Source organism: Pithys albifrons, chromosome 6 (assembly GCF_047495875.1).
Source record: "Pithys albifrons albifrons isolate INPA30051 chromosome 6, PitAlb_v1, whole genome shotgun sequence".
Lineage (NCBI taxonomy): Eukaryota > Metazoa > Chordata > Aves > Passeriformes > Thamnophilidae > Pithys > Pithys albifrons.
In genome coordinates, this window is record NC_092463.1 from 30,945,724 (window position 1) to 30,970,632 (window position 24,909).

Consider the following 24,909-nt stretch of genomic DNA (forward strand, 5'->3'; position numbering starts at 1 on the left):
TTGTCCTTTATGCTATCTGCTGCCTCAGATTTCTAGTTCTCTCTTCATATTTCAGCTTCTTAGAAAGCATGAAGCTTGGCTCTGAAACCCTCAAAAGTAATTATAAATTTCCCTTTAAACAGACAGTTTAAGTACTCTAATTGCACCAGACATTCTTACCAGGGATAACTGATCTCATTCTCAAAATCACTATCAATAACTGACTTCTATTTTTGCATGCCTTGAGTCCCAAATCACAATTACTAACAGAAGCAAGAATTTATTTAAAAGAAAACAGCAGTTCCAATTATTCCTAATGTTTCTTTTTAACTACCTCATCATTAAAGTGGAGCTACATAGCTGAGGACACCCTGCAAGTGGTAATACAGCTATCCCCTGCTATGTGGTGGACTTTGTAATACTGGGTGTGATTGGTATGCCACACTCCTCAGTAGTTGCAGACATCTTTAAGCCACATTTTGCCCAACGGTTCTAAGTAAATGCAATGTTTATAGTCAGGTTTGTTAATCTCCAGCTAAGAAGCATATGACATATAACAGAAATGAACTGCAAAGATGCAGAGTTCAGTTTTGTCTCACTGTTTCCTGACTTGCATGCTTACAGTCTCCATACAATTTAGAACAGTTGGCCTAACATTGAACATACTTTTTTTTGGCAATGGCTACGGAAGTAACAACAACTCATATTGGTGATGAAGTTTCTTACACAAGAGTGGGTATGCCAGTGGCACTGGTGTAAACTTGCTACAAAAAAATTACTGTGCTCTTCCATACAGCACCATTAATGACCTCTACCTCCTGAAGAGCAAGCTTTATACCAACTGTCGGGGTGACAATGTGTGTGTGTATCCCCTGATGTCTGAAGTGATTAATGAATGCACCCTTAAGCTACCTGCAGAATGTGGAGTGCCTTGTAACCAGTAGAATCCTGCCATGTATGTTAGGTAAACTGACTAACCAATAGTGTCATGACATATTGGGTATAAGAGTATATCAAAAGTGTAGCTGTAACTAAACTCCAGCCTTCTGATTAAGCCTTCTGATCATCATTAACGCAACCTCCTTTAACCCTACAAAGGGTGACCCCAATAACTGAGGACTTCTTTTTTTCCATAACTATGATGTTTACTTTCTGTTACTCTTCAGCAAGTCCGTAATTTTAAGTGTAGAACGGGACAAAAAAATTAGGTTGGAAAACAAAACACTAATGAGAGTTAAGTTGTCCATAAGTTTTAAAAACATAAATGCAAAGAGCTCATTTTTAATTTATTTTTTTAACATTTTTCTTTTTCACATCAGATGGGAGGGAAAGAGACTTTACAAGTGTATCCATTTCAGTAGAGAGGCATATAGTTCACATGAAGTAACAAAAATTCCCTACCTTGATGGACTGACTGTAAGGTCCTATGCAAGCAGGTGCCCAGTGGGAAATGCTCTGTACATGCATGACCAGCTTTTCATCATGTAAGACATCATCTGTTGCAATGTCATACTTATGTGCAAGGCAGTCGATGCAAAACAGTACTCCTTCAGGTAGTAGGGTTTCAACACATACTCTGAAAACACAGTAGAAATATTTTTTTCAAACAGAAAGTTTGCTTGTACCAGCTTTCAATACTGATTTTCCATGGTTTTTTGGTCTGGACAGTATGTTACGAAATTTTGCCAGGAACATATAACAAAAGTTAGGGTACCACAATAACCTGCTAGAATTAACACTGTTACCTCCTGTTCAAATAATGATCAGCTTCAGATTTCCAGCAAGATAATTTCCATTATCAAGGAGAAACTAGCACTGTAGCCAATGGCTTTTTTTAATAAATATTACTTTATTAAGAATGCATTAGTTCTTCATTAAAAAAAACTTTGACCACACTACTCTGGAAAGGCCAGAAAAGTTATGCAAAGCAGTCTTTTTTCACATTTGTCACTGAATCCACTTCCACTGTTTGGGCTAGAGGTTCAGTTTCACAAAGTCACAGAATCAGAGAACGGGTAAGGCTGGAAGGGACCACAGTGGGTCATCTGGTCCAACCTCTTTACTCAAGCAGTGTCATCATCCTAGACAACATGGCACAGGACTGTGTCCAGACAGTTCTTGAATATCTGCAGAGAGGGAGACTCCACGACCTCTCTGGGCAATCCATTCCAGTGCGCAGTCACCTGCACAGTAAAGAAGTTCTTCATTTTCAGGTGGAACCTCCTGTGCTTCAGTTTCTGCCTGTTGCCTCTTGTCCTATTGGTTGACACCACCGAGAAGAGCCTGGCTCCATCCTTTTGAGACACTTAAATACACTGATGAATTCCCCTCTCAGTTGCCTCTTCTTGAGGCTGAACAGGCCCAGATTCCTCAACTTTTCCTCACAAGAGAGATTCTCCAGTCCCTTAATTACATTTGTCACCCTCCATTGGACCTGCTTAAGGAGCTCCATATCTCCCTTGTACTGAGGAGCCCAGAGCTGGACACAGCAGTCCAGGCGCACCCCACTAGGGCTGAGCAGAGGGGCAGGATCACCTCCCTTGACCACCTGACAATGCTCTTCGTAATGCACCCCTTCTTGGCCACAAGGGCACACTGCTGGCTCATGGAAACGTTGCCATCCACCAGGACCTGCAAGTCCTTCTCTGCAGAGCTGCTTGCCAGAAGTTTAGCCTCCAGCCTGTACTGGTGCATGGGGGTTATTCTTGCCCAGGTACAGGACCCTGCATTTGCCTTTGTTCAATTTCAGACAGATCTCTGATCATCTCTCCAACCTGTTGAGGTCCCTTTTGAAGAAATGCATAGCCCTGTGCGGTATTGGCCACTCCTCCCACCTTAGTGTCCATTAACTTGCTGAGGAGGCATCTGCCCTGTCACCCAAGTCACTGATGAGTAAGTTAAACAGTACTGGGTCCAGTACTTAACCTTGGGAGACACCACTATTGACAGGCCTCCAACTAGACCCTACATCACTGATTATGACCCTCTGGGATCTGCCATTCAACCAGTTCTCATTCCACCTCACTGTCCACTCATCCAGTCTATATCTGCTGAGTTTGCCTACAAGGACGCTGTGAGAGACAGTGTCAAAACATTCAGAAAAAGCAGCAGCTTATAGTTCCTTTACACCCTTCTTACACGTGATCAAGTAATATTGAGAATATTTCCTGCCTTGATGGATAGACTGTTGCATGTGGTCAGTGAAAAAGCAGAGGGTCTGGGTGTGTGTGTGGGGAAATCAACATTTCAAAGCCTGAAAAATAATTATATTTGCAATCCATGCATAAAAACCCCATTCAGCTCCCAGCAGGAATCCAACCAAAAATTACTTGTTGTCTTTACATATCACATAATGTAGCCTTATAAAATTCTTCTCATCTTGCTTATTTCTTCCAAAACTACTTTCCTCCCCACCTCTCACATGCAAATATAGTTATTTTTTCCTCATTACTATTATCATAGGCATGGATGAATGGATTTTCTGGTTGGGCTGGTAGATTTTCAAGACAATTTTGCAAATTTAGTACAAATCCACCCCCCCAAGTCAGTGCTTCCAGCATACTGCTTGTGAGAACTCCCATAACCAGGTCTCTGTGCATAATGCAATGATGCAACCATGCAAACTGCTATGTAGTTTTTCTTCAGGACAAAATGTAACATAAATAAATATACATTAACAAAAATGCAACATAAAGCAATGCTGTGGAAAGGGACCCTAGGGGTCCTGGTTGATGGCACCTGAAATATGAGTCAGCAGTGCCTGGGCAGCCAGGAAGGCCAACCATGTCCTGGGGGGCATCAGGCAAAGCACTGCCAGTCAGTCAGGGGAGAGGATGGATTGTCCCACTCTGCTCTGCACTGAGGTGGCCTCAACTTGAATATTGTGTGCAGTTTGGAGCACTATAATATAAGAAGGATATAAAGCTACTAGAAAGTATACAACAGATGGCTGTAAAGATGGTGAAGAGCCTTGAGGGGAAGCCCTGTGAGGAGCAGCTGAGGTCACTTGGTCTCTTCAGCCTGGAGAAGAGAAGACTGAGGGGAGACCTCATTGCATTCTACAACTTACTCATGAGAGGAACAGGAGGGGCAGGCACTGATCTCTTCTCTGTGGTGACAAGTGACAGAACCTGAGGTAATGACCTGAAGTTGTGTCAGGGGAAGTTTGGGGTGCATATTAGAGAAAGCTTCTTCACCCAGAGGGTGGTTGGACATTGGAACAGGCTCCCCAGGGAAGTGGTCACAGCACCAAGCCTGACAGAGTTCAAGAAGTATTTGGACAACACAACACTCTGAGACGCATGGTGTGATTCTTGGGGCTGTCCTGTGCAGGGCCAGGAGCTGATGATCCTTGTGGATTTGATGCCTTAGGATTTTTATATATTTGTAGATTTTAATCTTTTATATATTTTTAGTTATTTATATAGCTATGTAGTTTCTCACACTCGAGGTAGCAACTAACAGTTTCTATCAGTTTCTCATAGTTTCTCACAATTTGTGCCACATTCCTGAATTTTGTTTAACTGTCCTTTCAATGGACAAGAGAGTAGCAAGGACATAGTGTTTGGGACACATGTACCTGGACCAGAATAACAAGGCAAAACAAGATAGAAGGTCCCAAACCCTTGGAGGTGCTTCAACAAGGCAGTTCTGAGGATGGTACCAGTGTGTTACCAGGGGCAAAAGGTTCTTGGGTTGGATGCACCCATTAGATATGAAAATTAAGTAGTCTTATAAGTTTCTAAGAACCCTACACTGTGCATGCACCTATATGCTTTTGCACCAGAAAGCTTTCAGTACCCTCAACTACTATTGTCTTGAAAAGATTTTCCTCAATTTTAGGCAACAGGTCCCTTCCAACTGATGATATTCTATGATTCTATGAAATGTGTTTGTTCCATTAAAATAATAATAAAAAGCCATTTTCCTCTTTCTAATCACTCTACCTGTTATTTTACTGATGGACGACTATGTGGCTGGTTATACAAAGAGGCTTAAAATATTAAGGCATGAGAAATGAAGGAAAATAAACTCGGAGAAGTTGAGTATCATAAAGAGAACTTAAGACACATAGGAGACTAATTTTATGTAGTTTACAGCTGGAACTAGATACTTCCTTAAAGGCACACACAGCCAACACTCCCATTCATTTGTGATTGAGTACTCCTGGCCTTTAAGCAGCATCTTGAAGAAGCTGCTTCCTGCTTTCTTTCAGTCTGACACCCAGATAGTGTAGGGGAATGTCAATCTTAACAATGTCTTTCAACTGTATCTCTTGCTATACTTTTAATTCTCATGTCTCTACTACACTTCATATTCTGTAATGAGTTTAAAATATAGTATTTTATATTAGAAAATTGCTTAACAGTTGGTTGTAAAAATATGAAAAAGACAAGAGATGTAATGTTACCGTTGACCCTCTTTGAGCCTAGGATTGGAGTAGATGACTTCCAGAGGTCCCCTACAACCTGTATTAACCCATGATCCAAGTGGAATTTTTCAAGCTATTGCAGGTTTGTATTTATAATATATTATCTCGGATGCATAAGAACAAAGTACCATAGAAACAAACAAGACCTCTTGACAAAGGCAATAAAAAATTAGTTTTAACACACATCTATTAAAAAAAAAAACAGAACAAAAATTTCATTGGCTAGGTGTTTCTTATCCAATGGAAAACAAACTCACTCTACCCAAATAATACTGGAATTGCACACTGTACACCTAGACTATCACGCAGTGTCAGAGGTAGACTTCTTAGATGCAACATAGAAGATTCTGTAAAACAGAAATAAAAAAAACCCTATCCTTTGTGGATCACTGAATAAAAGTGTTAGAATCAGTGTAATTCCTTTTCATACTTGCATTCTTCCTGAATGTGTAAGTGCACTAACACTGATTATCTGATGGAAAAATAAGTATTAAGAATAACCACACTGGATCAAGCAAAAGATTTATCTAGTCCAGTATTCATCTTCAACCAGAGCCAAGTGCATATAAACAAGGGAAGAAAAAAACACATTGGTACTGTTCCGAAATGTGAATCTCAAGAAACTCCTCAGCTAACAATTTTGCTTTTGTATTTAATAAAATAAAGACAACCAGGTGAGTAACATTTGTCACAAAGACCTAGAAGGTTCCAAACCTAATCACTCTTAGGAAGACTTAACAAACCTTTGTAGCAATGCTTCAGTAATGCTTTTAACACTATCTCCTGGAACACCCTCACAGAGAAGCTTGTTGATGTACGAGCTGGATGAGCAGACAGTGAGGTGGTCTGAAAACTGGTGGAACAGCCCGGCCAAGGGTGGGATCAGTGGCACAAAGTCTCACAGGTGAACACCCAGGAGACAATACTGCATCCAGTCCTGCTTACCATCCTCATTCGTGATGTGGATGATTGGACACACTGTACCCTTGGCAAGTCTGAAGATAATACAGCACTGAAAGGGGAGAAGTGCCTGCTGCCATCCGGAGCAAAGACAGCAAACTACAGAAACCTGACCTAAAGTGCACTTTCTGATCTCAGTCCCATGGTTCAATTCCATGGAGACATTATCTTTGTTCTAATTGCCCTTCCAACTGGAATAAAAAATTGAAATAGTCACAGACAATGGAACACAAATTACAGCTACAGCACCACCTAGTACAGTGCCATGGGGAAATTTCACCTGCATCGAGACCTACAGCAGAAATTTAATGTCTTATTTTAAGTGGGTGCTATGAGGAATCTCTTTCACACTAATAAAACATTTTTAATAGCAAATACAGACTTCTTAAAACTACACATAGTAATCAATTAACCTCTCCATGAGTTAAAATTATAATTTCAATTCTAAGCAAATCTTACATCTGTATGCCACAGTCTTTATAATAAAACAATAAATACCTTTAAAATATTTCCAATAACTCCAAAACATCCCAAATCTTTCAGTATTCAAAAAGAGTGCAACTGTGCTAAATTTTTAAAGCTTTATATACCTAATTAAAATAATGACATAGACACTTGATCTGGAAGCCAGAGTAAAGGTTAAAGATGGAATAGAAATTTCTGGTTTTGCCTAACCATGAACAGCTTTTCAAAGTGAACCTTAAACTAGAATCATTGTGGATCTTCCATCTACTGTTTATTCTGTTAATATATTTTAGAGGCCGTATCTTTAATACTACAACAGGTGAAACTAATCTCTATTTTATTTCACACTTAAACAACTATATTTTCACCACTGTTTTTCAGGGCCACAGTTGCATCAAGACATATTGATAATCAAAATCTTAGATCGAATATAACATACATGCAGCTATGAGAAAACCTGCAACCTTAATAGGAAATATTCTGGATGGACTCTTGCAGTGATTCACAGGCTGGTATAAATTTCAGAAGTCTATGCAAGTCCATTGAATGGGAGGGGAGCAAAAAGTACGTTGCATAAAAAGCCTTACAATTTTTTTAACTTGTTTTGGTTTTGCTTTCTTCTGTCCATAGATTTTATTCTGCACTCCAGACATAAATACCTCCAGACAGCAGGCAGCTTAGACAGAGTAGAAACTTCAGAGGCACTTGTCAATATTTCCACCTCAGACATGCACACAATTCAAGTGTGTATCATGCCTGCGATACACACTCAGCAGACACTTCCACTGCAAGACTTTCCTAGAACATAAGAACTCTGCACGTGAAGGTAGTCCTCCACACTCATTTAAAGTTATTCTGAATTCTTTTTAGGTGGTTGCCTTCAACTTGACCTTCAAGCATATTTATGTGTTTAAAGGACTGCATTTCATTAAAAGATCTGTTTAGACCATACAAATCAAGTAAACAAATAGAAAACCTGAAAATAAATCTCAATTAAATGGTTGCTTTTGTAATTACCCCTAAAATCTATCAGTTTAAATGGAATTATTATGTCATACAAGAATACACCTTGGTAAAGTTAAAATATGAATCTGGAACAAATAAACCTCAGCATTTAATCTATTGATGTTGCATTGATTCTTTATTCCTCCACCTCCTTGGATCTTTTAAAGGCTACATTTAATTTTTGTATTCCAGCATTCTCTAGTCTCTGTTTTGACATATGCAACAATAGTGTTTTCAGGGTCACACTTCATTAATACTTCTACACTTCACAGCAAATAAGAAATGCAGTCACATAAAATACTCTTATGGCTTGGGTAAATTTCTTACCCTACCATTGCTCAGAATATCAATACTGCCTGTTTAGGACAATAATTGGCATGTAATGGACTAAAGTTTCACTCTTCAGTTTACTTAGATAAATATAACCTAGAGCAGAGTTTTATTATCAAGTAACATTCAATATTGAGGAAGCACAGACATATCACTGATAAATAAAGAGAAAAATATATGACCACAATAACCCCTGTTACAGTTCTTCAACTTCCATATAAAAGCATATTTTCAGAAAATATCAGTATCTCTATTATGCATGCATACTTTTAAAGTTTTGAGTTTCCCTTAGATACAACCAGATTTTCAGAATTGCTCAACAGCTCCCATGGAGCAATGGAGAAGTCAGAAAAATAGAAAACGTTATGAACTGCAATCTTAATATGAAAAAACAGATAGATAACTACCAGTGTAGTGAATATAAAGGATCTTTGTTTTAAAGTGCTGTCATGCTGAGCCTTCCTGAATGCTAGTTAAGTGATGAAGGTAGTTAATTTTTTTGCACAGAATGATTTTCTGTAAGCAGGAGGAAGGGAAAAAACAATAGACATGAGAATGAAAATTGTGTGTAGAGCTACGAGACAAATATGAACAGCCACCCTTCCTGCTTAGCATAGAAAACAACAGAATTGTGAACAGACATATCACATAGAGCTAAAATAGAGTGGCAGACCTACATCCATGATTTGCATGTACTGAGGCACTGTGTGTACACTTTTTAAATTACAGTAATTAACTTTTTGATTCTCTGAACAGGAGGGAAGACTGGGGAAGCACACAGACAAAGAGAGATTCAGCTGAGAATGTAATAAACCGAACTAATCACTTGGAACCTGCTCATCTTTAATCCGCTTTGGTCTTCCCGCTCGGGAAGGGAAAACACCACCAGTCACACTGGGGGTCTCACTCATCCATACTCCTCTCTGCTTCTTCTTATTCTCTTTTCAATTTACAGTCTTCCATGCCCTATCGAGTACTTTTCAGAAAAACAGTTTAGATTCAGTAAAAGAGAAGTCTGCAGGTAGGGTTGGTTGACATCTTAATTTCGTGCAACATTGTTTAGAAAACCAACAGTTCAATAACTATTTTACAGCTTACCCATTTTATAAGAATAAATCAAAAGCTACTTTTTGCTAGAAATCCCTTGCAAATTTTTAAGTTGAAGTAAAAGGATGCCAAATTAAACTTTGGCAATACTTGTTCCTTTTCTCCAAATTTGGAAATGTTAAATCAAATATACATCTACAGCAGTTCAACCCATTTACTTTCTACACAAATTTCATACTCTTTACTCAAACAAGCATAAATGTTGAAAACGGGCTCCTTGCTATATCCTGGTGCTACATTGGTCCACTTCTTTTTCCTATTTTGTTTGAGGACACAGGAAGATCTCTGGGAAAGTGAACACTTTGCAGTGCCCAAGGCTCTGGGCAGAGACTTTATTTTTACATCACAAATTGCAATTACAGTAATGCAAAAATAAGAATATTAAAGTTTGTAAAGGCCTCATCTAATAGTAGAAAGTTAAATAAATATATTCTCTGCACTTTTGAATTGTTTTACTTCCCTTCTATGTCTTCTACCTCCGTGGTTTTTTTTCCCCTTTTCTGCAGTTCCATATTTTTATCAGTTAGAAGGAATCAGGCAGTGCACAACAGCCCAGGAGAGGTGAGGCTGCCGCAGCTCCACTCGCCCAGTCCAGCCTGTTGCCAGGCTGAGTACGCATTCCCAGTGGGGACATGCACACACGTCAGGCATATGCACCATGTACGTACCCACAGCCATGGCCAGCCACACCAATCAATGCAGTCAGAGACACAGAGCCCTCACACCAACTGAGGTGAAACCAAAACCCTTGGACCACTCCTCTCCCTGGCTGCACAGGGTGAAATTGCACTGGAAACAGTACAAATATGCACACCTACTACTTGGATCCCTCCAGCAGCCCAGCTCAGATGCTCAGTCTGCACAGCAGCTGTCCCTGGATCCCCAGTCTCCCCAGTTGCTGGGCACACAAGCCCCTGAGGCTGCAGCCCCATTGCAGTTGCTGGTGAAGACCCTGCACTCTCACAGACAACACACACACACACACACACACACAGACTCAGACACACACACAGACACACATCCAAACCTGGCACTGGGTTTTACTCGCCTGAATGTCTCCAGTCGCTGCCACCCAAAACTGGCTGCAGTTGCTGGCACCCAGACACACTCAGTAGAGAAACTCACCCAGGAAACAGTTTGAGAGGAGCGGAATAAGAGACAGGACAGACCGAGCTTCTGTGATGAAACAACTGGCCTGGTAGGTGAGGGGGGAGCAGCAGATATTGTCTGCCTGGATTTTAATAATGCTTTTAACACTGTTTCCTGGGACACCCTTACCAAGCAGCTGTTGATGTATGGGCTGGATGAGCAGTGAGGTGGACTGAAAACTGGCTGAACAGCCAGGCCCAGAGGGTGGGATCAGTGGCACAGAGTCTCACATCACAGGTGAACACCTAGGAGACTATACTGGGTCCTATTCAACATCTCCATTCATAATCTAGATGATGGGGCAGAGTGTACCCCTGGGAAGTTGCCATCCACATGGATCTTGACAGGTGAAGAAACAGGCACACAGGAGTTTCATCAAGTTCAGCAAGGAGAAGCTGCATGTCCTGCAACTGCACGAGGAACAAATGCAAGGGCCCACTGGCTCAAAAGCAGCTTTACAGAGGACTGTGGGTGCCTGAGGAACACCAAGGTGAACATGAGCAAACAACGTGCCCTTGTGGCAAAAGGGGTGGATGATATCCTGGGATGCATCCAGAGAAGCACTGTCAGCAGGTCAAGGGATGCAAATGAAAAGTAAAAACAAATAAAATGCCAGCAATACGAAACAATTTTCAGTTCAATCACTTCACAAAGAACTAAGCCTTATGAACAATGTCTTGCCCTTCTGTAAGTCCATATGGTGGGGGCATTTGTAAGGTTTATGGTATACATTAAGGCAAGAATTTCAACCCTAGTGGTTTTTACTTGAGCAGCTGTGATTACTCGAAAAGGCAGCAAAATTCTAAGTCTGTGAGGCACAAACATTTGGCAAAATGCTTCAGAGATACGGCAACAATAATTCAGTGTATTACAGTGTATCATAAATATACTACAGCAGTAGCCAAATCCTACCTTGCTGGTGGACACAAATCAAATTCTGTCACATAAACTGAGTTTATAACACTGAAATCTTCCATGCTCTTCATATATAGATGAACCAAAATAACATCCTTCAGTTTCAATCCCTCTGAAGTCATATTAGCTGCAGGAGAAAAATAATACAGCTGTTAAAGACAGAATATTTTAAATGTGTATAGAAAGATAGCAAAGGCATCCCAGGTTTGTTCCACAAAACCAACTGGTAATAACCCACCTGTAGTCTAAACATGACTGAAAACTTTACAATATACTACTTTTTCCAAGATAAAGCTATTTTTTTCATTAAATTCTTTCACTTTAGTTTTGCAAATATAGAAAAGCAGGATACAAAATAAATTTTATCCACTCTGAGCAGTGGTGAATTCTTGCCCCATGAAAACATATCATTGCATTCATACATGTACATATGTTACAGTCAAAATTGATTGTATCTGTAAGTTTTATTATCTCTGTGCAGGGGTGGCAGGGTTCATTCTCTGACAGATAGTAATCTATAAAGGACTTTGAATCACAAAACTACAGAATTGAAAGGGACAATAAGAGGTCCTTCAGTGCATCACCTTCTTCAACAAAAATAGCAAGTATTTATAAGCTATTTCAGAGGGATGTTTGTCTAAGCTGTTTTAAAAAACTCTCATTGCAATAATAATCCTTGCATCAAAAAAGAGTTATGAATGTCAGGATAGAAAATTGGAAACAAAGAGGCCTCAGGAGAAAGAAAGGAATGATGAGAGCAGAGGAAAGCTCAGGAAGACAGCTAAAGAAAAGATACTGAGAAGTCAAGATCATCTAAATGTGCATGCATACAAGATTCCAGTCATAGCACTCAGGGAGAACTTGTAACTCTTACATGGTCAGCCATGTAAAAAGATATGTGATCAGCTCTGCAGTGTGGATCTTTAGTAACTCATGAAAACTAAATGAAGAGAAAATCTTTAAGTATAGAACATATATAATAACAGAGTACTGTGTCACCTAATTTAAGTAAGCCATGTGTGGGGTGATAGCCCTGCTAGGCTCTTGACAAGTCAAGGGAAAATGCCTCGTTTCCTCAAGGGGTGCTCAGAGGACGAAGACATCCCAGTGGCCTTCCAAAAGTGCTAATGCCAGACTGAAAAGGTTAACAAAGGGTGGAGTTTTGTGAAGATGATGTGGCCCTTCTTTGCAATGTCTTCTAGAAATACAGAGAGCCTTCAGGCGTATGCTGTCTATCACCCCAAAACCAATTATTGACTAAAGCCACCTAAACCACCTAAGAGAAAAAAAAAAGGTATAAAAACAATTGGGCATGAGCAAAAACCAGGGACAAATGCCATTGACTCTGCGGGGGTAGCTGACAGGTGCTGCCCTGTCTCCTCCCACCTCTTCAGACAATGTAGGGGTGAGAAAACCATGTACTGTCTATATTTTATATCTTATACTTTACACTCTTACAACACCTATTCCTCATATCTTGTCTTATATTCTTATAATATGCTTTCACTTTTACCTCAGTTACTCTGATGCTAATTTCCCTGGGATATATCTTTACCCTTGTTTACTAACAGTGTTTTGCTACTTTAATACTAATAACAAAACCTTGCCTCACACTTCGCAACTTACTAGATATGTATCTTACTTTATATTAGTTGTTGTGTTCCTTTAAGGTGTGTATTTCCCTTATTTTTTCAACAAGTGTGTTAATGGGAAACACAGAGAAGGTGGTTTGGTGCACAGGTCATTTTGTTGCTCTGTGTTCCCACGCAGGGGTTCTAGATTTGTGGTTTAGGTTGTTGTATTTCTGGTTAGTAGTCTTCTATGATTCATTAAGTTTGTTGGGGGGTGGGGGGTGCAGGCAGGACACTGCAGTATTGAAACTGAAGTTTAGTGTGCTTGTCTCTGCAGACTCAGAATGTGTTTCGTGCTGATTTCTTTTGGGGTTTTTAGTCATCAATTAAATACAATCATGCAGCTAAACATCGTCACCGGCAACGCAAACCCCACAATAACTGTCACATACTTGTATTAATAAAAGTTATTTTGGGAGCTGCTGTAGATAAGTTCTTTTCTTGCTATTAAGTGCGGTACTCACAGCAGTGTTGAAGACCTTTCCAACCTGTGTGCTGTTTCTTGTTAAACAGGCAGTGTTGGGTTCATAACACTTTGATGTTCTATTAGCTTATAGTTAATACCTTCATATAGAAAGTTCTCCCTGGCTATTAAGTGTGGTCTCATAGCGGAGGTCGAAGACCCTTCTAACCTGTGTGCTGTCCATTGTTTGACAGGTAGTGTTAGGTTCATAAGACTTCGATTTTCTGGAGATGCTTACAGCTAATAAGTTCTCCCTGGCTAAAGTATGGTACTCACAGTAAGGTCAAAAACCTTTCCAGCCTGTGTTCTGTCAATTGTTAAACAGGCACTGCTGGGTTCATAAAGCTTTGTTCTGAGGACGCTTACAGCTAGTAACTTTATATTAGTACAGGTGGAACAAGAAATCTGCATTTCTGCCTGTAGTGGTTTTAGCTAGGCCTCAAATTGGCAGGTTCAGAGAATCTATGTGGACTGGGAGACAGCTATCACCTGACTGGGTAACCAAGGAAGTATTTCATACCAGATGACGCAAACTTAAGATTGTGTGCAGCAGTGGGAGGTGTTTGGTCAGTTCTGCCATGGCCGAGGTACAAGCCAGATGTGATCCAGCTTCTGTCTTGGAGCAAGCTTTGCTCCTGCTGCCTCTGCTTGCATTTTGTTAGAGTTCAGGGAAATAGAAATATTTTATGGTTACTCTTTCTATTTCTTGCTATGGGTCTCTTAGAGTACTTACAGATCTAGTGTAATAGACTTTGCTTTGTATTAACTGGGGAGTGGGAAGTAATTTCTTGTTTTATATATATATATATATACACCTTGTGAAAGTGTGTTATACTGTAGTTTTCTCTTAATTTTCTCTTTTCTGTATAAATACATATAGTTAGTTTCAGCATAAACCTGGTTTGAAGGTTTTTTTTCCCTCTCTCCCTCTTCTTTCTCCCTTGGCTGGTCGGGGGGCGAGGAACACTTTTTCTCTGTCTTGGACAGTTGGCGTTTTGCCAGCTCAACCCAAGACACTGCCCCTCTTTTTCACAGGACAGCCATTTAAAGCTCTTCTCAGTGTAATTGTGGAGATCTTGCTCCTTAATGTTACAGTGTGTACATGTACATACCCATATATTTAGTTTCCATTTGAGAAGTACAGGAGTGTAAAGACAATCTTTGATCATTGTTATCTCAGTGAGAAACACAGTTTTTGTATAAAACCTTTTAGCGTTTTTAAAAATAGTTCAGGAACTTGCACACCATCATAAAGATCAGTTTGGTCACACCAATACTGAATTTGTTCTAAATGTCTGAGGTTTACTTAGTCATACTGACATTAGCATTGGCACTCTGAAGAGAAGTCTCATTGGCAGAAAATTCCTAAGTCAAAAGTGTGTACAAGTGATAGAAGAGATTATATAGGAACTGATATAGAACACCTATGAAATTAAAATCATCATCATGGCTAGGCTTTGTGAATGAAGATTTGGGAAGGGCTCTACCCATGTGGGTGTGCCCTTCCAGCCTGTGCAGTGGATTTTTTAGGTGAGGCACAGCGTGCACAGAACTGGCCCCACCGTTTAAGTCCTGAGGTTCATCTGCCATGGCCAAGCGAGCTTGGGCAGTGACAATGAAGTCCTCAGGACTAGAACCTACAGTCCCCGGTACTCCCAGGAAGTCTCCCATCCAAGTACTGACTGGGGCTGACCCTGCCTAGCTTCCGAGATCTGATGGGATTGGGTGTCAGGGTGGCATTTAACTTCATGAAATCAAAATACATCTCCTGAAATATCAGATGATAAATTAACATGCAATGGCAATTCTGTCCAGAAACACAAATGTATTTGAATGCTCCCCGATAGCAATCACTATGTCATTATCAGTTGTTTTGTCGTCAGTTACAGAGGAAAAAAGGACAAATTTTAAATTTCCTGCCAGCATTTTAGTCAAGAAGAATGAGTCCTGGACTGCAGTTAAAAGTTCTGCAGCACTATATGAAATACCGGAGGGAGAAAAAAACCCCCAACAAACTGATGCACACCTCCATCCACAAAAACACCCTAATTCTAAATTTAAAATATTTGAGCCAACAAACTGATTCAAATTTGTGGACATAGAGCAAGCTGAAGGCAGCGATTTTGAAAAATTCATAATTTCTACCTTTATTTAAAAAAATCTGCTAAGTAAAAGGATAATCCCCTTTTTCCCTGCATGAATTAGAGGAATAGTGGGAAATAACTTCTTCCTGTCTTGTAATCAGAATAAAATTGACTCCCAATGCATTCTATTTAGTATAAAGACATAAATGGTGAACTGATTACCAATCTGACTTGGGTTTTCACAACAAGTTCTGTTTCCCAGGGAGAGGAATCTTACATAGCATATCCTCAGGATATACAGGGAGATCATACAGCCTTTCTACTGAATTTCAAGACTCTCAGGGTTTCTAATAATGTATAAAATATCATCAGGTGAGACTCAGCCTTACTTAAGAACTGCCTGAACAGAACCAACATTGGCTGAAGTACAGTCTTTTTTTTGTTAGGGCTGTCCAGCATCCTTAGGCTAAGAGCCATAAAAGACAGCATCCAAACTGTCTACAGCAAGTACCACTTAGACTAAATTTTCGTGTGTAATAAAAATTCATGAAGTTTCCTTCAAGTCTATGGAACTTCACCACAGTACAACTTCACAAAAGCTGGTTTATATTACATAAAGCACAGCAATCTTGGTTGCCTTCTAATCATATCTAAAAAAGGTTTAATGAAAAAGTTTAAGAAAATAAATGTATAAGCAGTAATATATACTGCATTCCCTCCCATTCTTGGCTTCATAGCATTCCATCCATTTTACACAATAATGTTTCATAGTACCTGGTAGAAAAATTTCCATTTCCAAATCTTTTTGTCAGTACTCATCTACTTCAGAGATTATTAAATCAGTTAACCCAGCAAAGAGGTTAAAAGGATTGTGCTTATTCCATTTTCATAGCATTGAAAACTGAACTGCTGTATAGATTATAAGCAGGAGTTCAGAAAAAGACTTGTGCACATTTGCAGATAGAGTTCTCTGAAACAAATCGTTTCTTTGCCATGACAGAAACATAATTCATTCAGTCTTCCACACCCACTTTCAAAAAGAGAATGAATAAAAGAAATGTGAGAACTGACACTTTCTAGAAAGGATCAGAAAATTAATTTTTTTTCCTCACAATAATACAGGTAATGCAAGTAATCTGCTGAAAGCAATAGGCTACTGCACTAGTCAAAGACATAATCTTTTTTGGCAGATGCTAAGGTAGAAATACACAATGTTTTTACAAGACTTACATTCAAATGTAAAGAGAACAAAATAAATCATTGCACAGCTCTTTTGTTTCACTTCATAGATTATGTGTGGATTTACACTAAAAACTATTGTCATTTTTAGTAAAAGTCTGATCATATCCACCTTGCTGATTTCCAATCAAAATTAACTTAATGACCTTCTACTAAGAATAAATTTGCTTCTAAAAAGAATACTAGGGTTTCTGTCCCATCCTATGTTCCATCCTGAATGTTCAGCTGCACGTGCAAAAACGTAAGATTTGATGGGATGACACCTCATGTAAATTCACAAACAAGAATAATATGAGCTTAACCACTCAAATACTAAAAATTATTTCCATTTTTATGAATGAAGCATGTCTAAACATACTTTACTTAAACTTTAGGATGAAAAAATACAAAATCAAACTATGAACATTTTATTTGATATGTCAATGTCTTGTAAGAGGGGAATAGTAATGAACCTGGATTTCATGATTCCTAAGATAGCAATTTCTCCTTTACATTAGGAATTTAAATGAGATTTACTGACACTGACCTAATCCTAGATGTCAAAATGTACAATAACTTTCTAAAAAACTTAAAGTTATAGTAGCTACAAAACTGTTTTAGCAAGCAGAGAGCATCCATAGCACACATATATACTCACAAACAGTATATATTTCCAGAAAACTATAAAGTGAGCAAGTACTGTAGAAATAGTGTTGTTACAGTGATATCAACACTCCTCTTGCTTTCCAGAGGCTTCAAAGGCAGTAAAATTACGATGTGTTAAACATTAATGCAGGCAGTCTTAATATCAAACATTCCAATCAAATGCAAAATGAGATGGCAAGTCAACAACCACACCATTTAAAGTTATGAAACAACATGACAATACAGATTATTCTTTAATACCATATTAAAAACACTATAAAAACTTAACAAAGCACCTCTGAGTGAAGAAAATGCTTCCCGTGCTGCATCTTGAGCATTTTTATCTTTTGATGGAAGGAAATGGGCAGTGATACCTGAAAACCACTGGTAACCACTTGGGGATTTTCCTGAACTTTCAAACGTCTTAGCTATGGGAAATGAAGAACAGAACTGTAATTATAATAATGAAAGATTTCAGATTAATCTAGAATATATTTTAAATTGTTTAAGAAAGAAGAAATTCTACAGAAAAAAAATCACTGTAAAAACATGTTCAAAAATATTTACAAACAGATATAAAAATTTAAATGTAAGTGTGGTGGTAGCAAAGCTTCCAAATGCTACTTGACAAATCCTTCTCTAACACTGCCTTCAGAAAATATGCATGCAAGTAGCATTTAGCTGAGAATTTCAGTTACTTTTTCTCCTCCTTTAGATTTTTACCGATCTTTTACAATGTCTCAGCATATTTGTTTATAGACTTGACATAAGAAGCGACACTGAAAAGCTAAAATTTGCAAAAGTATCCAGGAGACATAGAAACAGATTATCAAACTCATATTCCAAATCCTAGCGAAAGTTAGGTGCTTAACCTGGTTGTGATAACCTCTGCAAATGCGTAACAAGTTTAGACAATTTTTAAGCCCACCAGGCACTTAGCAATATTCAAGAAATACCAAATACCTAAATAAAATTCAATTCTAGACACTGTTAGCTGTGCAACTTGGTTTTCAGGAAGTTTACCCATCTTTTTATGTGATATAACAGTGATGTGGTACTTCCAGAAGGAGAGGGAGAGAAGGAAAGAAAAAACTTGTTATGCTCCTGTAAACTAATTTGAAATGCTTCATTACTAGAGATCTATTGATTCTTAGTATGCATTCTAGTAGGTTCTCTTTTTTCAGACTAGTTATTACAGGTCAAGAACACGAATGTTCATATAGTAATTACCAACATACTCCACCTAGCATGAAATATTCAATCTTTTTTCCTTATTTTTTTTCTTAAAGCTATGAAAAACTCACTGAAATCCAAAAAATTAGGTTTCAAAGACTTCCAGATGACTGGAATGGTTTTCTGTGGTTCATTCTCTTCTGATGAAGGGCAAATATCATCATTAGTGCAGCTTATCTCACAAGAACAGCTACTGACCACAAAAGTCCTTGAATATTCCTCCTGCTAGAGATAAACATTACAAAATATGTAAGTAAACAGCATGCCAGGCAGTATAAAATCAGCACATTTTATATATTTATATTTTTAAAATACAAAAAAATACTAAAGCTCAACAGGTACATATCTTAGAACAATTCACTGAATAAGCACTGAATAATAGCATAGATTTATTAGTCATTGAATAATAGCATAATTTCCCATTAGACTGCAGAAACTGACAGAACACAATAAATGTGCTCCTGTAAACATATCATATGGTAGAAAAGCGCAGATTTCATATTAAGGACAGGAGATATGAAAAATTATGAGACTTAAGAATAGAGACAAAAAGAATAGTATGACAAAGAAATGCTATGCCACAATTATATACAGGACAGCTATGTTTCTTTATAAAAAGTATAAACTAAAATGAACAAAGGAACTAAAGCACAAACCACCCAATTTTATAGTTAGCATCATTGTTAAACACTTCAAACAGAGGCAAAGACTAATAAAGTTTCAAAACTGTAGGAACCATGAATGAAGGCTATCCATGTAAAAAAACCTCTATTATCTCAGAAACACTATGCTTCCCAACAAAAGCTTTGGAATGAGCTGAGATACAGAAAGGAGCATTTCCCAAGATCTATACATCAAAGTAATTTCTTGACAATGAAGGAAAATCATCCTTCCCATATGCTTCCTTAGGACTAGGATGAAAAAACTACTCAATGCACCTTTTGAAGCAAAATACTGACCAGTCTTCAAAAATTCTGTGTTCATTATATTTTCAAGAAGGCACATAACTACCAAATATATTTTTGGGGTTTGTTTTGATTTTTAAATTTTAGAGCAATAAGAACCCCTACTCTCTTCCATCTGATTTTCCCAGGCAGCCTAATCTGCAGAGCACACTGATGTTGCAATCACTAGCTTGACTAATACTACTTGTCTTCATCTAAAAGCATTATGAATTATTACAGAATTTTTCTACAAACCTTAACCAAACACCACTGCACGTTGGAACTGCAGATTCTATCAATTAAATTTCTTCATAAAGATCTTAAATCTCATATAGTGTATAAACTATCCATTTTACTACAAGCTTCTTTAACAGTAAATTCACAAAAAAATATAACAAAGCCACATAAAGCAATAAAAAAACTTGACAAAAAAGGAAGCTTCTGGCAATCCTTCAATATGGATTGGAAACTGCTGAATATTCTTTTAGCTCATAAATTAGTGTACCATGCAAAATGTCATTAAAAAAGAATATTAACACTATATAGTAAAGTAATTTTTATTGTATTTGATTTTACTGTAGTTGTTTCTTTCCTTTGGAAAATAAAACGTATCTTATTGCCACTTCTAAGTTTCTTCTTGATAATAAAAAAAAAAAGTGAGAAAAATGAAGCCAGAAAACTAGAGTATGCATCAGAAGTCTGCAATGATAACTCATTTACACCAATATTTGACTTCACTGGAGTGAAAAAGGATTCAGTTAATTTAAAGCAGTGTATTTGGAAATTTTAAGGAAAGGCTAAATTACCAAAAGGTCATTACCAATGAGATGAAACTCAATTCTGCTGCCTCTAAAAGGGCTCATGGGTAGTTTTATGAGCATTGTAAACACTAAAGCTATTTTCTAAGAGGGGTTGATGTTCTTTGATTAGACTTAATTTTATTCACTTCTCCAAAAAAGACATGAAAGCCAAGGCAATAATTTACTTTATGTGAGTCAGCTTTACGTAAGAGGTTAAAAGAAGTCAAGTAAATGTAACATAATAGCGCGAAGACGAAAACTGCAATTTAGCACAAACATGACATATATTCCAACATTACAATATACAAGCACCCAGCAGCATCTGTACCATTTCCCACTCATTGAATTACACCTTTGGCTGCTGCCGTCAGTATTTTGCCATCACCCAGAGAGCTGCCTGATAGCCCCTAAGCTTTCAGGTGTGACTTACAAAATAAAGAAGCAGGAACACAAATAGATCTATTGAACTAGATCGCTAGATGGATTGCTCCAAGAACCAAGAAAATTAAATTTTTAAAAAAGTTTCTGATTTTTTAATCCATAAGATGTCACTTTATGGAAATATATAGACTGTATAGCAGCATCAAGTGCTAAAAGTGCTACCACTTCCTTCTTGCAAATTGTTGTTTTATTAAATTAGTTGCTTTCACTGGGTAATTCATAACATCCACCATGAAATGATCAATTTGCACTGTAGAACAGGCATTTGGGGGAGTACTAATGTAATATATACAGAGCTTGACTTCTTGGTCCTACCCCCTGAGTAAGCATGCACAGACGTGGTGACGTTAATGATGCTATCACAGTGCTGCTTTGGGTTTTGTTTTTACATCACCTGGATTTTAATTTTAATATGCTACAAAAAAGTATCACTATGAAAAAAGTAAAGTTAACAGGAAAGAGAAAAGTTCCAGCTTGCTAATTTGTTACTCACTTTTATTAAGATTTACATAATCACCTTTCAAGAGATCTAGAGCTACCAGTATCTTCTGCAGCTGCTACTAAAGACCTGTAACTTCTCTCCATTGTCTAACCTGGAGTACCAAATTTATATGCTCTGCAAGTCAGTATAAAAAGAGCATCACCTATTCCATTTTTATGGTATCTGTTAAAATTGTTCTTTCATCTATGTTTCTGAACATGATTTCTGCAAGATGTCCTTCATAAAAAAATATACAGGGATGTAGTGAGCCTCACAGACTGTATCACAAGTGGTTTAGTATAACACAGAGAATTCCCCTGTAGCTTTCTAATTTGGTACTATTATAAGTATCTCAAATTGATGCCACATGAAATCTGAATGTCATCTGCAGTCACATTCCTTTTTCCTAGTAAGTCAGTATTTCATAATTAATTAAATTTATATCAAAATTGCTTCACAGAGATAAATAAAATTATACATCTGTGTTTCCATAGATAAATAGGTAGTCAGTGGCAAAATTTTTGAAAATTACTACAAAATATCTGAATTTTGCAATCTCATATAATCCAAGGATTGGAAAAATAATTATAGACAACTGTTGATGTTAATGTCTATGATATGCACATCACAATGACTCATTCAAGGCTGACTTCTACAATGCTCAAAAACCATAGGTAATCAATCACTTTCTGCAGCAGCACAGGTGCAGGCTTCAGAAGAAGCATTAGATGTGGAACCTGGCACTCAAAGAACAACAGGCTCAATGCCAGGCTAAGCAGAGTTGCCAGAGTCTATTTAGTAGCTATATTCAAATCTCATACAAATGTTGGTCTTCCATTGTTCTTAACAGAGAAAGAAAACGAAGAAGATAAAATTTATAAACTGCCACAAATGGACTAACTTTCCCTGAATAATATTCTCATCTCTTTAAAAAGAAATAATTGACCTTGCTATAATGACATTTTAATTAAATCTTCCAGAACCTATTTTATCACAAAGATTTTCCTGTTACTTCACAGAAGCAGTATATTTTCCCATTTGTTACACAGTTTCCCCCACACCCACTGTACATTGTGATACCAACTTAATTTTGGATCAGAGCCTGCATGCATGCATACGCTTAACTATATTCACATAACTCATGTCATTGATGCAAGTGCACTCAGAATGAAGTTAAGCAAATTCACGAGTGTTACAAGATCCAAATTCTCCTGTTGAAAAAGCCTTGGAGCTAGGACTTTGACTGATATAGCTGAAATTCCATGGAGTGGTCTTTTATGAAAACAACAGATTGCCTTCTTAAAAAGCTTACATTCTCTGCTACAGAAACTGGTATAAAAACCTATCACAACACAGTTCTAAAACTGATAACTCTCCCACTGAGTAGCAATGAGAATACAGTGGAGCAGAGAGCTCAGAAGACATAAGATAATGATAATCTCTTTATTCTTTGTGATGTACCTTGATAACAGAAGTCCTTGTAAATATAATGAAAGAGACCACATACATGTTCTTGAAGTATTTCAAGTACAATACACAGATTCATAGGAAAGAAAGTACTACTCCAAAATACTTCCAAATAAAGTATCTGCATGATGACACAAACACTAAAAAATATATTTTCTCAGAGAACTGGACCGAGTCTGCAATCAAATGGAGCAGGAAAGAAAATCCTTTGTTTATTATCTTAATGCTTGAAATAAATCAGCATACAAAAAAATTCTTGCAGTATTTGTTGCCAAGTTTTAAAAACAAAACTACAAGGGTTATCTATATTCTTGCGCAGAAGGGAAACTAAAGGTTACCAAGGTGAAGTATCATTCAATGATGACAAAGTATTCAAAAAATGCCACCAACAAAATCATGTTTTGAAACTTGAAATTCCTTCCTATTTTTCCTGACATCACTGACAAAGTTTGATTCTACAGGTAAAGTCCTAAATGCAGATTAACTAAAATAATTCAGGCCAGAAAGGACTGGACAGAAATAGGCCACAATAGTAAACAAAATATAACCCGCAGGATCATGCGCCTTTAGCACATATGGCATGCAAACATCTCCTGAAAACCTTCTCAAAATGTACAAGTTTATGAGTTAGTGGAATTTACAACTCTTTTATAAATTATCTCCAAATTGACCTATGAAATACATTTCCTGAAAAATGTTCCGCCCACACAGGTCAAGATCTTTCACGAACACGAAAGCACAGTATCAACTTTTAAGAGAGGAAATATAATACAACAGTATTACACAAGAAAAATCAGCAGCAGCCATGATTCCTGTACCTCTTACAGGCAAACAGGTTCCTCTCTTCTGCCAAGTGCAGAAAGAAAACTACATGACTTCCTCTAATTCTGGACTATCCATGACTTAGAGGACTGCAGTTCACAGCTTGTGTTGTTTGATGTGTGTGTGCTCCTACTCACTGGAATCTGGGAACAAAGTATTGATTACTAAATGTGGGAAAGAGCAAACCTGAAAGCATGGACAATAGCTAATATATTCACTATTATCACCAGAAGTATGTTCCCATCTGCAGAAGCTCTAACAACTTTAATTTCTGTTTTTGATCATTCAAAAAGCAACACAATAGAATAACAAAAGACATGCAGAAAATAAAATTTTTTGCAAGTTCACTGTGCTGACAAAGTTAAAAAAAATCAGTTTTTTAGTAATTGAAAATATACGAAATTAATTTTTATTGAGTACAAAAGCCAATACAGTTGATTTAAAGATTCTAGACTACACTTCGGAAAATGTCTCCCTCAAACAAGTAACATTCTACATTGCAAATGTAGAAAGTGACTGTCTTATTGGCAAAGTAAAATATTGATAAAACTAAGTATTTGTATTACAGTAATGACCTTGTTTTTCACTCTGAAGTAAATGAGGCATTCTCAAATTTTGAGCATTAGTGTTTTATTACCATTATTATTTATTCCTAATACGTAAAATGCCTACAAAAAGTGTTTACCAAAATTTTAATAATATTTATTTATCTATTTAGCCTTTTCTGTATTACTGTTTAAGAAAGAAAAGATGATGTGTTTAAAAAAACTTCAATTATTATGCAAAAACACATCTTGAAGTTGCACAGTAATGTATTAAATCAGAATAGGGAGTAAAATGTTATGTTCCCCCAGGTACAAGGGCTCATTTTGCTGCCAGAAACAATCTAAAACAAATTTCTAGGCAGGCTTTGTAGTTTAACATGAAGAGATTTAGCTAAAGAAAATGTATTATAGAAGAGGAAAGACAGCAGAGACTAAGATTACACTAGCTATAAATGCATAATAATTTGGCAAGTAAATTCAAAGAATGTAAAATTAACACCTGTAGCACGTAACAAAGATAACAATTAATACACAACAGAGTTAAAAACGTGTATCTCACAGCTGAAATGATAACAAAACTGATGTCATAATACTTAGTGGAATTACACTTCACTGTGGAGTCTACTAATGTTTTCTACAAAGTACTTCCACAAGTGGCTACTTTTACACATTGTTCATAATGGTGTATATTTTTTGCTCAATTTTCAGCAATCCCTTGAAAGCCTGAAATTAAAATTAGTTCTCCTTCTAAAGCAGTTTTTCCCTGCTGTACTTTGTTATTGTAGGATTGGATC

The 24,909-nt window shown here is 37.4% G+C and overlaps 1 protein-coding gene across 8 annotated transcripts in view; it reads right to left on the reverse strand.

The window, feature by feature from the left end:
• Positions 1-24,909, reverse strand: part of DPH6 (diphthamine biosynthesis 6) — a 200,990-nt gene that overhangs the window by 101,046 nt on the left and 75,035 nt on the right. For 6 of the 8 annotated variants that reach the window (XM_071558029.1, XM_071558025.1, XM_071558026.1 and 3 more), the window contains 4 exons: positions 18,687-18,840; positions 17,679-17,810; positions 11,339-11,468; positions 1,381-1,555 (listed from right to left, as the gene is read on the reverse strand). In XM_071558029.1, the coding sequence (XP_071414130.1) occupies positions 1,381-1,555; positions 11,339-11,468; positions 17,679-17,810; positions 18,687-18,840 (591 nt within the window). The remainder of the gene's footprint in view (positions 1-1,380; positions 1,556-11,338; positions 11,469-17,678; positions 17,811-18,686; positions 18,841-24,909) is intronic. The other 2 variants (XM_071558027.1, XM_071558024.1) reach the window with 1 other exon arrangement.